Source organism: Oreochromis niloticus, linkage group LG12 (assembly GCF_001858045.2).
Source record: "Oreochromis niloticus isolate F11D_XX linkage group LG12, O_niloticus_UMD_NMBU, whole genome shotgun sequence".
NCBI classification, from domain to species: Eukaryota; Metazoa; Chordata; class Actinopteri; order Cichliformes; family Cichlidae; genus Oreochromis; species Oreochromis niloticus.
Genome location: NC_031977.2, coordinates 7,488,302 through 7,506,423, shown reverse-complemented (window position 1 = coordinate 7,506,423; position 18,122 = coordinate 7,488,302). Strand labels below are relative to the sequence as shown.

At 42.9% G+C, this 18,122-nt stretch overlaps 1 protein-coding gene across 1 annotated transcript in view; it reads left to right on the top strand.

Annotated features, from left to right (window-relative positions):
- The window catches only part of sema4c (sema domain, immunoglobulin domain (Ig), transmembrane domain (TM) and short cytoplasmic domain, (semaphorin) 4C), a 104,162-nt gene that overhangs the window by 52,058 nt on the left and 33,982 nt on the right, over positions 1-18,122 (top strand). The window contains 2 exon segments of the mRNA XM_005472982.4: positions 2,249-2,452; positions 17,787-17,941. Coding sequence (XP_005473039.2) covers positions 2,329-2,452; positions 17,787-17,941 — 279 coding nt within the window. The 5' untranslated portion in view covers positions 2,249-2,328.

The window sequence follows — 18,122 nt, the reverse complement described above, 5'->3', positions numbered from 1 at the left end:
TCTGTAGTGTTTACATGCTGCTTCTTCGCTTAATCCAGCCTTCGGATGCCTACTTCACTTCGTTACCTCTCAGCCTGGAGATGGAACCCTTGGATGATGAGGGTGATTTTTTTTTCTTCTTCTTTCTCCATTTCTCTACCGCCATCTCAATCTCTTCTCTGCTCACTCAAGCGTTGGCTACACCAAAGCCTCCAGCATCGATCCAATAAAGCTGGTAGCCCCGCCATTGCAAAGCTCGGAGAGCCCGCACCCCCAACCTAGCATTTGAGCACGCTCAATTAAGAGCGTGTTAATTGAGAAGGCCGGTGTGGGGGTACCTCTTTTTTATACTTTTAAAAAGTGTAATCAATAACTGTCACACTGGGCAGACGTGAGCTTACACACTCAAACCGCACACACATACAAACACATACACAGATCTCTAAATCTCAATTACCTCCCCTGCCAATCCCCTAAATAGACCAAATATTTGTTTGCCAGCACTGGAATGTATTATTCACACGTGGGGATAGATGTGGGCAAAGGAGTACTCTGCGTGCTACACACACTGAGGTGGTTTCTGCCTTTGTGCTGGGTTAAAGTTTGACATTTTGCGCCTGTTTAAAAGTCAATTGGATCCCTTCTCCAATAAGCACGCATCATCAAAGGCACCATTTCGCTCGCTGATGCACAGCAGCAGCAGGTGCAGAGGGGGAAGCTTACAGGTGGTTTGCGTGCATTTGTCTGTGTGTGGAACTACTGTATGTTTCAGTTGCTGTCCCGGCACTTAAAAATGACATTTACAGTTGTTCCCAAGAGTCTCCCAAATAATCACAAACAGGTAAAGAAATAGTAAACATGAGAAAAAACTGTTAACGAATACTGTGAACAGAGTATTTTGTACGCTTTTCTTGAGACCTTTGTGTGTTTCAGAGGTTGTGCAACCCAGTTTCCAGTTTCATAATTGGTATCTGATGCTTTAGAAAATTTTGTAACCTTTTGAAACACGTTCCCCTTTTGTCAGTTTTCTTTTTCCTGCCAGCTTCTTCTGCTGCTTATTGTGTGTACAACCTTATGAACAAAATCAATGTACTAGTTTTCAACCTCAGCAGAGCCACAGAGATCAGGGTGCAGCCAACCTGAAGCTATTGCAGGTTTTGGCCTAAGACGTGGCAGGAAGACACAATGTGCAGCCTTTTCTGAGAAGAAATGTTTCTTTTTCTTATATATACATGCTTTTTTTCTTCTCTTAATAATTTCCATTCACTCTGCTTTATTCTGCAAAATACCCACACAAAGTATAAGTGTGACCAGATCGAGTGGCGAGATTTTCTTTCTTCCAAAAGTTTATTAATTGTTTGACCTCTAAGCCAACAAATCAGTCAAAAAAAAGGCTTGTCTCTTCATCTTTAGCTTCCTAAGTTTGTGTATTATTTAATAATTCGGTGCTAGACAGATTTACGCATTCATTTGGTATTACCGTGACACGAGGATGGGTTTAACGCCCTCCAGGCATACAAAACCAAAGTTTGAAGTGTGTGGTGTTAATGTGAAATAGCTCGTGCATCAATCCTACCTGCAGCATCATAACAAGTCAATCACCAGGCACTGTTATTAGACTGTAATGCTATGTCCTAGCCGCACACTCGATGTTCATTAGGTATAAGCCAATTCATTTACAACACAGTGCTATTGGATTGTCCTTGTCTCGACATTCATTTCCCACCACATTGGCGTTTGATGCGTTGCCAGCACCAGTTAACTTTGATAACTCAGCCCCGGCTTAATATACTGCCACTGAATTGGCTTGACAAGAGTTTAGCGATAAGCTATTTCTGAGCTTTCTGAGTGGCGATAGCTGGATTATCACTCGGAGCGAGGGAGAGGCAGGAAAAAACTTTGCTGCTAACCTTCCTGGCCAAAAGTCATTAAAATGTTTAGTTTGTTTATGTTGGCAGACAGGCACAAACAGGGGCACGTACAGCGATTAAAACTATGTCCTTGTAGGCTTTAACGATTTGCATAACTCACTCCTCTTTTGCATTATTGTGGATTTTGATGACAGTGTTCAAATATATTCTGCATCTTTTCAAAGTGAGACGTTTATCTTTCGGAGCAGCTTGAATGTGTGAACTCTTTTGTGTGTCTTTTTGAAAAATGCACATGTTGTAAATACTGCTCTGACAAAATTGTTTCTGATAAACAGCTAAGCCAATAAAATGAAGTGAATTGTTGCCTCCAGCTGATGTGTTTTTTTCTTTTGCTCCAGGCACGCTGCCAGGAGCTGGGCCGTTCTCTCGAGTTGCTCTGATCGACTGATTGATCCCTCGATCCATCGCTCAGCGCCAAATGGGAGCTCACATAGGAGGTATGTGGGGGACGAAGGTCCTCCTCCTGGTGTTTCTGGTCGGATGGGAGAAATCGCTGGGCCTCAACTGGAACCCGATCCCGCGCAAGACTGTTCGAAATCAAGGTGAGTGATCAGTGAATTAATAGGTGATAGTTTGTAATAGGAATGGAGTGAGTTATAATTTTGGGATGACATAGTAAAATAATGTCTCCGGCCAAGGAGGAACCCATGGGTGGGCCCAGTGGGAGAGTACTAAAGCTTATGTGCCTCAAAGTGGAAACAATCACCTGTACTGGGATATTTTATTTACTTATTTTTTCAGTTTTACAATTAAGCTTTAGCATAGGTTGTTTTTTTCACCTGATATCTTCACACACACAAGCGATAGTGTTGATAAACTATATACTGTGACTACTAAAGCCTCGATCCTGAGTGTTTTCACCTTTGTCATCTTTGTGTTTTTAAACTGTACGTGATGAACAAGGCGTGGATCTGACACTAAGGACACCAACAGACGTCACAGACATCTAGTCACAGATCACTCCCTGCTTGCTTTTAGAAAGAATTCAGGTTTAAGACAAATCGGCCTGACTTTTCAGATTCGACTACATTTTTATACAAGGTTGCTGACAGTATGCTCTCACAGATATCATAAATATCGCTGCCCTATAGGCACTATAATTTTTTCCAACTTGAATTCTCTGCATTCCTTCAAAGATCAGCCCTGTTAAGACACGCCACTATTGGCCGATGTTACAGAAAGTGATACATTAACACATCCCTGATATCTTGTCCACTGACTGAATCCTCTAAAAGAAATGTTTCATTTTTATGCGGTCTTCTGACCGAGCCAATAAGGCAGATTTATTAGACTGATAGATCAGTCACTGAAATGACTTATCCGGTCAGGCATCGGATACAAAACCAATGACTGGACAAATGTATTCCATAACAACAATCAGGAGGATTTCTCCATTATATCAGAGGTGGAGGTTTTCTGAGATGTGTTGAAGAGGCCCACATCGACCCTCAGTGAAACAATGCATCAGTGTAATCCTAGTGCTCAGCTGAATTTGCACCATTTATCTCAGCTCTCCTCCGCAGCCAAACCCAGCTTTCTTCACTGAACAATGCCAATTGTTGCGAGCTAAGAAATAGTCTTTTTTTTTTAATCCCTCCAGGGAGAAGAGCTGCCTCACTCTCTTGGGGATTAGGGAAATACTATAAAGAGAAGTGGGGGGAAAAAAACGTGAAAAAGTATATTTTCTCACCTCTCTGTTCCACCTATCCCACCTTTTATCCCATATCTCTCGCTCCCTTTCTCTCTCTTCCTGCTCTTTCTTTTTTGCCTTTTATGCCTCCCCTCTTTTGCTTTGTGCGCCGCGGCTCATCGTATGAACCTGAAATGCTCTTATGGCGTTTTCACAAACAGCTTCGATTTCAGCCGCTCTCGAGGAGAATGGCGCGCGGCGGTAGCGGCAGCGGCGAAGGAGCGTGGGGATATTTCAAAAGCCTCTTTCACAGCCGCTATCACCCGCCCCATTTCCCATTCTCCTTTTCTTTTTTTCCTCTCTATCCTTACAACACCTCATCACTGCCGTTTTTGGTGTAATGTAAGGACAGAGAAGACGGGGGGAAAAAAACAATCAGCAGGGTGTTGATAGTTTGTGGTGAAATGCTCCGTTGTGACAAAGTGAAGCCAGCGCTGGCACAGAGCAGCACAGATCTCTGCTGCTGCACTTTGGCCGGCACACACTTGTGGCGAAGACACACCAGACAGGGGAAACGGGGACATCTGCTACCAAGAAATAAATAACCCCTTTTTTTGCATTTTTCCTTTTTAGAAAAAAAAAGTGTGTCGAAAGACAACTCCCATGGCTTCTTGTGCAGCTTCGCTTTCATACCGGGAGTGCCTCTGTCATAAAAGTCATCATAAAAATTTTGTCATGAAACACAGGAGAAAGGCAGATCGCGTCACGTCATCTCTGATTTGAGTGTGGCTCTCACGTGCAGCGAGATTCTTGACGCATAATGAGTTGCATTGGAAACGAGCAGGATTATCATACCTGTTGACAGATTTCATCGCTTGGTGAGAGGGGGGAAGGAAAAAAATGAGATTTTCATTCCCTTCTACTGGGTTAAATGACTTATATGGATGGATTCTTGCTACAGTGCTGAGAAGGAGATAGGAGAGAAATGGGGGGGGGGGGGATACAGCTGCAGAAAGAGGGAACGATGGATTGGAGTGGAGTGGAGAGACAAAATGAAAAGACAGGGAGAGAGGGAGAGAGAGGGGAGGCATAATGGAAAGAAAGCAGGAAAGTGAGCGAGAGACTGGGGAGAGAGGCCAGTCAGTAACTGCCTTAAAAGGGCAGAAAGTAGCTTCAGAGGATAGACAGAGAGAGAGGAAAACACAGACGCAAACTGCCGGCCGTTCACCCGGCGTTTCACGTTGCATCTAAGCATCTCTGCGACGCATCCATGTGAGCGCGTGTGCGTGTTAGACAGACGCAAGAAGACGGGCGATGAAAAAAGAAGACGGAGAGAAAATATAGAGCGACAGAGGGCCGCTCTGTTTATACCTATTTGTTTGGAGGGAGATAAGTGTGTGTGTGCGTGTGTGTGTGTGTGTGTGTGTGTGTGTGTGTGTGTGTGTGTGTGCGTGTTTAGTTGTGAATCTGCCTATCTAATCTCCCCTTGTTTATACGTGTGTGTGAGTGTGTGTATACTGCTTGGTTGGCAGTCTGAGGGATTTGGAGCTTTTAGGTGGTATAGGAGGGGAGTGTGTGTGTGTGTGTGTGTTGCTGAGTGAGTTGGGTTATGGTAGGGGAGAGATGGTTGAAGAGATAATATTTACCCCCACACCCACCCGCCATCACGGCACCCCCACCCCCCTCACACACCCTGCAATTAAACGAGGCTTACACGGGGTAGCAGGAGAAGAAAAGCAAACATCCTCTCTGTGTGTCTCGCTATCTCCCCTCCTCTTCTTCTATTTCTTCTTCCCCTCTTATTTTTTTTTTAAAGTCACATGTTGACATTTGAAATTTTAGGCCTGTTGTTATTCCTCACCAGCCACTCGCCACATTAGTGGAGGGGGGAAAAGAAATCACTGTTGGCTTCTAATGAGACATTTTATGTACACACATTATGTATGGCCCTCGTGGAGCTGCTAATGAATGCTGTAAATTTACATACTTTACATTTTTCGCTCATATTTTCTCATTCTGCACCCTGACGTAGTGCATGTATCTTGATTTCTTTTTCCCTTTTATACGGATAATATTTCACATTTATGTTCATATTGTACAAGTTGCTCATTCATCCTTTTTCGCAAAAGGTTTTCTTACCCATGAATACTGAGATGCTGTCTGCTTTTTCTACTTTTTGACTTACCCATTAGGCAGTCAGAAGCCCCCTGGTTCCCGGAGGACTTAATTCATTAACAATGGGTCAAACTAATTCTCTAGTAGTAGTTTGTAGCAAACTAGGAGTAAAATAGGCTAAAATAGGGGTAGATTTTTGCATTTTTTGGGATGGAGGGGGTCATCTCATTGTTGGGGGGTGGGGGTCTAATATAGTAGGGTCTTTTCCTTTAAAATATAAGTGTGCCTCAGGGTGACTGTTGTTGTGATTTGGTGCTACTTAAAATTGAAATTGACCCTGCTGTTGCCACATGCTACAGGTGTTTAACACATTTTAATGAAAGACTCCTACAAACAGCTGGAAGGAACAAACACATTTTCAGCTCATGATATATTGTCAATTTTAATAAAGAGCTTAATGGAATACAGTTCAACAATAGCACTGGAGTCTGTGAACAGTGCAGCTTAATTCAGCTGCTCTGGTGCACTGCACTAGCCTGTATAAATAATGAAAAGTAGCAGGTTTTTTCCTCTCTGCTAGAGTTCCCTGTCACTCTGTGCTCACTCTGGGCTTAACTGTGGTCATGAAAAAAGGGTTTGGGGAACACAGTAAGTCTTTCCAAGTGCAAAAACTTTTGCACAGGTGTCTCACTGTAGGTGGCATTTGCACAAATAATGGTAAAGAGCGAAATGATGTGCGGTGGTAGTGCAAATGGCAGAAAAGCCAGAAACCAAATATAGGCTTTATTTTAAATTAAGCTTCCCGTAGCGTCTATAAGGTAGTGGAAGTGTATTGAAATTAATGTGCTGTTCTCTTAACTCAAAGCAAGCAACTGTTGTTTGATTTTGTCAAGTTGAGATTAACCCAGGTCTACACATCTGTTAGGGTCTAATCACCGCTGGAGCGTTTTTTTTGTGGGATTTCTGGGCAACATTCTGCCCGCCTCGCTACTTAATCTCAAAAGTGGAACAGATTTCAGATATCTGTTGTCTGTGCGCCTCAAATCTGACCTTGTCCTTCTTTTTGCACCTGCTTTTTTTCTTTTGAATCACCCATAGATGATTGTAGTATCCATTATGTTGCTTTAAGCTACTACTTTCACACACTTAACCTGACCAATTTCCACTGACCACAGAAAATGCTTTAGCTGAAAACACCACCGTCTCTCCCAGTCCTTACTGACTTTCTCTACTGAACACCATATTTTACTCCCTGGCTTTAGCTTTCACATACGCTTATACACAACCACACATAAACTTCTCAGCCCCAGCCCAATGACAGAGGCCGGTAAGCCAGAAATTTGACAAAACACAGCTGTACGGAAAGAAAGAAGGAAAGAAAGAAAGAAGTTGTAGAATCTAAGCCCTTACAAATTTGATATTATGTTTGAAAACCTAGCGAGCTTTGATGCTGAAAATGAGCCCTGCATCTTTAAAGAAAGGCCAAAGCAAATGTACGCCTCTTGATTTAAAAAAAGAAAGATTGAGAAAAAAACACACATACACTGTGTAGAAGCAGATTGGAAAAGGGCTGGGCCTCTGACCTCCAGAAACCTCTCTCTTCTCTCTCTCAACCTTTCTTCTTTCTTTTTTACCCTCCTTCTTTCTGTTTCTCTGCCTTATCTCCTCAAACCCTCCAATTACAGTAATGAGTGGTTGAGAGCGAGGGAGAGGAGGAGGCAGAGAGAGGCTGTGCGTGACTGGGAGGATAGATGGTGGGGGACAAAAGTGGGAGGGAATGGAAGGAGGAGATTCATCATAGCTTTTTATCTGCTTTGAGTGCCAGTCATCCGCTGACCCTGTGCTGATTGGTCGGTGAAGATTAACAGCAGGGACCAAATGTCGAGACCTGCGCCGCTCTCTGTTGTCGTTCTGACTTTATGAGGGCTGATGTGGGGGCAAGTGGGCATGTGGATTAAAATGAAAATGCCAGTCTGTGGGTATTGTTATTTTTTGCAGCACTGAGGGACGCAAACTGTATGCAACGATTCTAGATTATGAAGAATGACACACAACACCTCACGGGTGGCTTTCTTCTTTCATGGCCTGCCACCTGATGGGGTTACAGTAGCACATGCTCATACTAAATATTCCTTTTGTGTTTCATACAATGAGGTCAATGTATGTACAGATAATGAGTTTGAGCCAAAACCTCAGGGTTCAAACTGCATCAAACACTCAGTACAGACAGTTTTTACCCCTCAGCCAAGGTCCAGGTCAGAGGTCAAGTTTTCTGAAAATCTTGTGGACATAATGACTCAAGAAGAAACATCAGGTCGGAGGCTAAGGGGTGATAGCCACTAGTATTTTTTTCTATTTTTGTATCTATATGATGTCACTGAGAACGGATATCACTAATATGGTCATCTCTGGCACCTCAAGCTCCGCCCTCCTGCTCTTCAGATCTTTAGTTTGCGAGTGCCACTTAGTAAGAAAGTTGTAGGGAAGGGGAGAGCAGCTAAAATGCTTCTCTCAGACTGTGGATGAACTGATGGGAGGGTGTACCGAAACCCAACGTAAGTCATATAAGGACTTACTGTAAAATCAAGCGAGGCTGCTCTAGCACAGTCCATTAATAAAAATATGGAGCATAGAAGGTCCACTTCAACACAACTGCACTGTGATTAAATGAGTAGAAAAATGCTTGAACTAAGTACTACATAATGATACTCATCAGAAATGTCAGAACTGGAATGTGCTGTCACTGAGGTGGCTGAATGTTAATACTACAGTCAGCAAGACTCTGAGCAGCAAATTCCTCCGGATGTGTGAATAGAAAATGAATAGACACAAGTGAACAAATGTATACACTCAGACCACTGGTGTCTGTCTAAACCAGATTTAACTGCATACAGCATGTGGACAAACTTTCACTCTAGTTCTCAATAGTCTTTGTGTCTTTTGTTGTGAAATCACTGCAGGTTGTGGCCTTTAAAATCCCGAACTCCATTCCCCTCCACAGGCTCCCTTGTATCTCTCTTTGTAGGTCATCAACACAGCATTATGCACAAAGCGGCCCGACTCACCACAGCTGGTGCCCGCCGCTGCAATGCTCATACATGCTGAACCATGACGCCGGCATGGAAAAACCGTACTCTTGGCTTCAACCGGTTCTTGATTTGTTCTGCTTGTTGTGGATTGCAGTGGCGACACCCCACCGAGCCAGGCTGTTCACCGCCGCCGCCGCCCCACCTCTTCCTTTCATCTTGCCTCGTCATCCCCTCTGAAAACCGACCCCCACCCCCAGTGGGCTCACTTCTTCTTCTTGTGTTAATCCACTTTTACCACTTCCTCCCCTCCCACTCCATCACGCTCTCTTCCAGTTCTCCTGAATTGAGCGCTCTATTGGCGTGACTGTTTATCAAAAGCGGCAACAATAAAGCTTTTACGGAAAACAGATGCTACAAACAAGGATTTACACGTGGAAACAAGAAATGTATCACCTTAAAACCTGTCCCTTTATTTGGTATTATTTTGCTTTGTTCAGCATCGAGTGGGTCCTGACATGAATTCCAATGAAGCTCGTTCAGTGTTAATGAGCCCTAAATAACAATAGGGAGATTCAGCTAGTAAGGGTATGCATATCTTTCCCTTTAATGTCTCTGTCTTTCTTCATGCTCTCATTCTGTCGTACACCTGCCTTCCTTATGAACTTCTGTTGAGCAGACGAAGCTTTGCTTCCACGTGGGAGTGCGTGCGTGCGTGCATGTGTGTGTGTCTTTGTCAGAGCAGTGTTGTTTTTATTCTTTCAAAAAGGGTACCTGCTCTTATGGAGGTCTGTGCACACGCTAGGGTCTATCTGGATGATTGTGTGGGGGCGCTGAGCGGCGTCTCTGCCTCCTCTGTCTGTCTTGTCTCTGCCTCTCATTCGCCGTTTTGTCACTGCTTCAAAGCGCCCCCTAAAATAGGCCTTTAATCACAGTTTAGTGTGCGAGTGGCTAGGCGGTTGGAAGCTATAAGAAGAGGCTGGGTGTATTTATAGCAGACAGTGAGAGGAAGGCTGGAAGCCTGGTGGAAGCTGACCGCAGTGGCGAGTCCCGGACTGAGAGCTTTTCACCCGGCCATGAAGCAACAGGCGCTCCCCGTGTCCCGCCTCTTCAGTGTAGCTCTGTTTGGACTGGCTTGGCTTGATTTAGATTAGGGAGGGTGGTGAAGCTTTGACCTGACCGTGACATGTCCTACTAAGTCGTGCACATTCATACACACATATGACGGGTCTAAATGCAAGCAAGTACACACACAACTCACATTTTTATTCAGAGTACTAGTGATCACTTCCCCCAGAATGAAATGCAGTCACATCTTGATTTCTTTCAGCATTTGGTTTAAGTTCATCGGTGTTACTTGATCAAAGAAGACATTTTTGTCCTTGTTTTTGTATCCCAAGAAACAATAACATACGATGTTTAAGAGATGGCTTTGATCTGCTAAACTTTTATGACGTGAAAATAAACAAATGAAAGCGTTTCATCCTTGACAAGGTTTTCCTCTCGTACGCTGCACTGTGCCATCCGCTTGATAGTTTTGCAAGACACTGCAGTCGTTTTATGTGGGTTGTGTGAAATGCCTCTGTTTCGGTGCATTCAAGGACACGCTGACACAGCTGTGCAACACAGCTCAACGTTGTGGCGTTGTACTGATCCAGGTAGGCTTATTTAAAAGCACAAACATTCGTGTTGCACTATATGTGTAATGTGCCGATTGGTTACGTGTAAAAGAGAGCTGCAACGAGATCAGTTTAATGTCTTTTCTTTGTAAACTTGGCTCAGGCCCACACAAAATTTTGGTGAAAATGCTAATAATTACCAAAAGTAAGCAAATCAATATAGATTGACCAATATTTGTTAATATATTAGTATCAGGATATGTAACGATAAATCGATAAACCAATGAATAATTTAAAAATTAAAGAAGATTTGAAAAGAGAAATACACTAGAATTTGACCACTAGAGGGCACTGTGCAACTTGCTGGTAGTTGTGGTTTGTTTGGAAAACCACAAACACAACAATCAGCGGATCCCAGCAGAGTCAAGTAATCCATGACATAACTTTTAACTGCATCGTTATATGATATTAGTAAGGCCTCATGCATAACTACACACAAATGTTTGGGAACTCTGTTTATGTTTTCTGTGTCTGAAAGATTAAAAATATCAGCTGATATATCAGGTTTTAAATCACCAAATATCAGTCTTAAATTTCCTCTATCGATCAGGCACTAGTCTAAAAACTGCAAAACCTTTGTTTGACATCTAAAGTCATCAAATCACTGTTTCGCAGACTTTGCTGTCAGATGATTTTTCATCAACTTAATTGATTTCTGAACTATTCAAGGTTCAAGATCTTTCGTAGCTCAGTGAGCGCTGATCAGCGTCTGTTTCTAGCAGCACTGGTCAGGCTCTCGAGTTTGTATTCTCCCTTTCATTCTGGCTTTCTGTTTGTTCTTTTGTTTGTATTTCTCCCCTGCCTGTTAAACTCATTACACCTCCCCTCATGTTTGCTCCTCATTTCTTATTTGCACTCTTTTATTTTCACTTCTCTTCTGCTCCCTGTGATTGTTTTATCCAGGCATCAAAGGCCTTGTAATTTAACCCAAACCGCCCTCAGACATACACACAATCACCAGGTCCTTAAAATGATGGAAAAATCTGAAAATAGTCTAAGTGTCAGGCTTTAAATAACATTCAGTCTAAAAAACAGTGAGTTCTTTTCAGAGAAGAAAGACGCCTTTCTGTATGCCGTGTGTACAAAATGCTTCCTTCAGGATTTTTCTGATCGTGTAGATGGAGTTTTTTTTTTTTTTTCTCCGTCCCATTGACACACACACACACACACACACACATACCACCTGTGGACAAGTCTTGTGTTTGCTGTCAACAAACCCTCTCTCTTACGAGGTTGCAACCTCCAGCCACACACGCACCTCACAGGTAGCCTCAGGGTGCCACAGTGCAGCGTAAGGTGGAAAGCGCACGTGCCCACATCGCCTCTTAATGACAAAGCCGCTCATCACTTCAAACAGGCCACTCGGAGCAAAACTTTCCATCTGTTGGTGGAGGGATGTTGAAGTCACTGAGCAGGTACCCTGGAGAGCTGTTTGGGACTTTGAACGCATGTGTGTGTGTGCAAGTGCAATGTCTTTTACTGTGTTTATTCACTGTGGGTGCATGTGTACGCGCGCACTGATTTGTGTAGCCAAGTACCTCCACACAAACGTGTGTGTGTATGTGTACCTCAGTACACATGTCAGCTCTGGAGTTTTTTTGCCCAGCCGTGTGGAACACAGCAGATGTGTTCAGCTCTCCCCCGAGGAAGCCGTCTCTCTCTCCTTCGCTCTCTCCCTCTCTCTCCTCTCACTCTCATCTAGCCCGTTCATCCGCACATACCCCCCAATGTTTATACGCCGCTGCTCTTCAGATAATAAGCCGACTTCACTACTTATCCCCCTTCCTTCCTTTGGTTATATCTTCACTCCTCCCTTCCATCTCTCTGTACCCTTCAAAACATGTTATGACTTAGGATTTCTGTAAGCTGAACTCGTCCAAATTAAAGGCTTTCAGTGGCCTAAGATGGTCCAAATGCTGCTTTAAAATTGGTTTGTTAGACCTTGGAGGTTTAAAAACCTGGTATATTTGCTATTTTTTTGCATCTGCTTTGCCCCTACAGCAAAAAAGACATAAATAACTTAATTCAAGGGTCTGAAGCTCACACTCTCAGTACTTTAACTATGATCAATGGACAATAATCTATTTTGTCTTTTAGAAATCTGTTGCAGGTGTGTCCACCAGTTATTAGAGTGCATTTTTGCCCCAGAGCCCCTCAATGATCAAATCAGACTTTTTTGTGCATTACCAAAATTGGTTTTCAAGCAATGGATTTGCTGTTCAGTAAGCAGGGACATGCAGACGAATCCATGCAAACCGCATCAATCAATGCAACCAAAGCAATCACAAGGAGGTTTTTGGTGCAGCTCCGTTGGCAGTCTGTATCACCTAGTGATAGGCGGATACCCGGAGGTCTCTGACTGCTTTTTAGGTCACGTGTGAATGGGGCCTTAGCAACTGATTTTACAGCAACTACCAGCAGCTACTTGCAGGCAGTCAGGGAGTAGTGTCCAGTAGTTACCAGGCCGTCACTTTCTAGTTCATATAATCTGGTGATGGTAATGGTAGAAACTGATGTGCTGGGGTTCATTGAATAGGTTTGATCCATAAAAAAAACCCAGACATATGGTTCCTTACATAAATGCTAGTTAGATAGTTAATAAATCTAGAATAGTTGAGGTGTAATGAGACTATTTTCAATCAGTGTGCCAGATTTCAAAACTTTCCTGTCTAGGATGTAGCTGCAGGATGACTATATCCCAACAACAACAATGACATGTTGAGCAAAGTGTGCGGTTGTGTGTATGTATTCCTTATTATTGTCACAGCAGCTGTTAAAACCATTGCTTCAGCTGCTCTCCTGTCTTCAGTCATCACTGGGTTTCAGCAGGGATGCATTCACAGGTCAGCACATCTCCTTTTAGAGCAACACGTTTCTTGTGAAACTCACACGAGTTTCGTAAACCAGAGCCAACCGAGATGTGGAACACTGCCTCAATATGTTTGAGATGAAGGAGTAGAGATCAAAGTCTGTGCAAAGTGGGACAATGTGTCACCAGTTGGCTGTAACAATGCATTTTTTGAAAATTGTCTTAGATAGCAAAGCAATCTTGGGCCGTTAATTGGAGGGGGGCGGGGTTAAATGGTTGTTAGGCATGTTTCATTGTCCCTGTTCTGCTTAACTGGTGACAGCATTATTGTGTTTTTGGTATCAAGTGGTCATAGTAAAGGGAAAAAAGGCCTTGAACCTTAAAAGCATCCATTGTAAGGGTTAAACAGTTTACACTCTCAAGCTTACAAAATGCCTCCTTTTTTTTTTTAACCTCGCTTTCTCTCGTCTCGCACACACAAACCCGCTCACACATGGCGTGCTCCTTCACCCAGAACAGGCTTCTCCTTGTATATAAGTCTATTTAGTCCCAAGTAGGCCACAGCATCACATGAGCAGTTAGTCACACCATAAATCACACACCGGTTCCTGATGCTCCCTCCCTGGATTTCAGCTGCTTTTTTCAGTTGAAGTGGGGAGAAAAAAAAGGCAAAAATGTGAAAATACTGGTGGCATAGAAAACAAAAAAAAGAAATATCCTTATTCGGTATATGAGATCACATTACGTGCGGCGCTGGCTGTCGTCGCCTCGCATTTTGCACACATTCTATCAGCCCGGATAAAGCGAGAGAGGGGAGGAGCAGGAGAACAAGGTGACACTACAAGCAACACGAGTGTGGATAATGAAAACTAAACACCATCCTTTTTCTCTTTCCTCCCGTCTCTGTCTCAGCTTTCCCTTCTGCTCTGCACCACTAGTTTGTCTGTATGCTTGTCAGGGGATTTGAATGGTGTGTGCGCGCGTGTGTGTGTATATGTGGGTGCGTGTATGTAGGCACGTGTGTGTGTGCGTCTGAGAGCGAACAGCAAAACAGTAGCTGTGCCTTTTTAAAATTTTTATGGAAAAAAAGTGGGCTGTAGCTATTTCTCCACAGATGGGAGCTCGGAGAGAACATTTTGTGATTTTTGTCATAATCTTTCTGTGATTGTTTGTGGCAGCCTGTGAGCAGCAAAAAAAAAAAGACAAACAACCCCAAATTGCGGGTAATCCACAACAAATTAAACAATCCTGGAATGAATCACATCGATTCAGCTATTTCATGTCAAAGGATGATAGCTTGAGTCGACAAGAGCTAACTAATATTTTGTCATTTTAGTCAAATTACAGCAGTAGTTGCAGGAACAGCTGAGAAAGAAAACCAGCCTTGTGTATTAGAAGGAATTCTAATGGCCAGCAGGGGGTGACTTGTATAGAAGAATAGAAGAAAAAGAGTCTGACTTGAGACATTATTTCCTGATTAGTTTATGCTTTCAGTCGTTAGTTTGATGTCTTCAATACAGATTCAATGCAGAATAAAAGGTGGTAAACCTCTGATGACTTGGACGCACTTAACGGTTAGGATTAAGGGTCCGTGGACTGGTGTCGTCACGGCGATGACGTAGACCTCAGAGGGTTAATGACAAGTCCAAGCACTCACCTACGTCTTTTATTTTCAAAGAACCACGAGCAAAATGTTCAATGCGAGACTTTAAGACAGTAGTCCACAATGACGTGGCTCATTCACTTTTTTCACACACAGTCCATGAACTATGTATGAAGAACATATATCACATTAGACCAGCGGTCCCCAACCTTTTTTGTGGGAGAAACCAGTTTAATGTCAGACAATATTTTTACGGACCGGCCTTTAAGGTGTCGCAGATAAATACAACAAAATAAAATGATACGACCGAGACAAAAACTGTGGTATTTTGTAAATATAATAATAAACACAAATTCACTGTGTAATTGTGTAACTTTATTAGCAGCGTCCTCCTGAAATGCGCCAACAACACTGAGTGTAACATCCTCCTTTCTGACCCTTAATGCTCTCTGGTCGCTATGGTAACGTGTAAATATTTATTTCAAAATAAGACACACAACTACAACACGGGAAAAGACCCAGGGAAACTGACCTAACGATAAAAACCCTGAAAACCATAAATTTCACACCCCAGCCTCAACTCTCGCGGCCCAGTACCAAACGACTCACGGACCAGTACCGGTCTGTGGCCCGGCATTGGGGACTGGTGCATTAGACAACTGATTATGATTGATCATATAGCCATGGGGTGCTACTTTCAGCTGCTCTTTTATTTACAAGGGGCACCACAGCAGGTGCCTCCACAACACAACCCCAAAGGCTTTTACGTCTCCTCCACAGGTCAAACCAGGCACTATGGAGCCACTTCACAGAGTGTGCTACAAGGACCATAACTAGAATTCCCATATTATGCTTTCATACACTTTCCTCTGACTGACCAATGGTACTCTATTTCTTTAATTACAGGTGCAGCACTCTAAAAGCGCTAACACTTAGCAAGACTATTCACAAAGCCCTTTGTGTTTAGACCAGAACTGAGTTCAGAACAAGGGCATTGTCCTGCAGAAGCAACTTAGTAACAGTACTGTTTACCAAACTTCTTGTGTCAGACCATTTATTTCTCCTATTTCCAAGGTAACGGTAAAAGCAGAGCGCCGTTTGTCAGAAAGATTATTCAAAAATTTCTTCCCGGAGAAAGGAACTGTGCAAAAATTAGATGCATATCCGAATCTCTTTCTTTACAGCAATATTTCATTAGTCTGTTAGATTGCAGTCTCCAAGTCGCCTTTTCACATATGTGGATGGTTGGGGTACATTACCAACACTGCCAGCTCGGCATGGAGTGCACTGTAGCACAAAAGTCGATGTGAAAAGTTTCTAATTGTCCCTCAGCATCATAATGTCGAGATGTAGCTCTGTTCAAGCAATGTTATAATAATGTAAGGTTCTGCCATCAAAAATAAATAAGCCACTGCATCTTCACTTCCTCAAGTTCTAGGAGTGAATGTTCTCTCTTGCAGCTGACAGCAAAACTTTTGTTGTGCTGTGCAAAGTTAGACGTATGGCTCTGGCAAGTATATAAAAAGCAGACTGCTCGATGGTTGCTTTGAGGACTTTGCAGACCTTTTACACGTGCAAAAAGCTGTATAAACAAAGCATTATATGGGCTCGTAAAGCCTTGCATTAAAATGTGATCTACGTGTGGGAGTGCAAGATTCCAATCTCGCTTTCATTTGCATTTTCCATTTGAAATAATAATGCCAACAGGTCCAACTTTAAATCCCTCTATTGTTGTATACTGCTGCTCTGTATAGCCTGGATTACTCTGCTCCTTTTCAAAGAATGAGGGGGTTTTTTTCTTCTTTTTTTTGTAATACTGCAATGCTGAGTTTATAAGTGCTTTAACAATCTCTGGCCTAAAAGCTGTGTTAAATTGAGGCTAAACACAATTTAAGTTGTTTTCCAAAACAAGATTAGTCGATTTTCTCAATTTGAAAACTACCTCTCCTAATGGAATTTTTATTGAACAAGTGTATGAATACAAACATCTCGGCTTCTGGCTCATAGCAAACGCACTTTTAAAACTCGCATTAAAGCGCCGGCTGATTGAAGCCGTTGAAGGTTAGTTGCGATTCTGCAGATTGTGCACTCTTTCAGTCTTTATATCAGCCCTAGATCAATCATCTGCATTCATCGATATGCTCCCTCTTTAAAAGCTCGAGATTCTGGCAAACTATGCTATTAGATTCATAATGTTTGGGTGTAATGGTACACACCCATGCACTCTTCATCAAAACAAGGGCTGGTCTGAGAGAGCATCATTGCCTCTTGTTTATTTGCACAGCTTTTCTAAATAGACGCCGGCCTTATCTCGCTGCTGACATGTAGATCTGGAACTTATCAGCCTTTCCCCGAAGACACGGCTTCTGCTCCAGGTTCTCAAAGTAAATACGGAGCTTGGGAAGCTTTCTGTGCAGTGCTCCATCCTGCAGGAATAATTTACAGGAGATCTTCGAGCTAGATATTGTGGATAGTCTCAGCAAACTCTTCAAGACCTGACGTGTCATGACCTCCTTCCTAACTTCAGCTGTGTTGTTTTAATTAAAATCTTTGTCAGTTAAACTAAATCTTGGGAAAAAAAAAAAACATTTTTATGATGCCACAAAAACAGAGCCCAGAGGAGTCGACGTGCAGTTCATTCTCAGAGCATTTTAATGAATATAAACCAAAAAGTTTGTATCAATTTTTTTTAGTTTAGTGACACCAGAAAACCTCTCATGGCACAGGCAGCACTCTGTTGGGTAGCATTTAATGGCTGTGTGCTGGCACAACACGAAATCTTAGCAAGAGGATGTGGGAGAGATGTATCGTGGTGGATGACGCTAATCTATAGGCGGTGGAGTGGGTGAGGCTTGGAGGTGCGAATGAGCTGAGACGTCAACAAATTTCACGAAGGAGAGTGTGAAATGTTCCTCTCAGGTGTTATTCATCTGTCAACAGATCAGCCAAAAGAAATGCAGCTATGCGTTATCGTGTGATGTAATGCACCGATGTCTCTGTGTCCCCTCATCCAGATGTGTTGGACAGCATGGCCAGGTTTAGCGTGCCGGGAGTGTTCAACTACAGCATGCTGACTCTGTCTGATCACGAGAGGGTCTTGTACGTCGGAGCACGGGAGGCTTTGTTCGCCTTGGACCCCAATGACATTAGCAAACAGCTAAGGCCACAGGTAAAGCGCACATAAGCACATGAACGCACTTAAAAAGCTTTTTTTTTCTGACAGTGAAAGAGATATAAATACATTACAGTTCAATAAGGACAAGGAAGGATTTCAAGAAAAATAATTACCACCCGAGTGCCACTGCAAACACCCACACATTCTCAAACTCTTTTGTAGAAATGCAACAAAT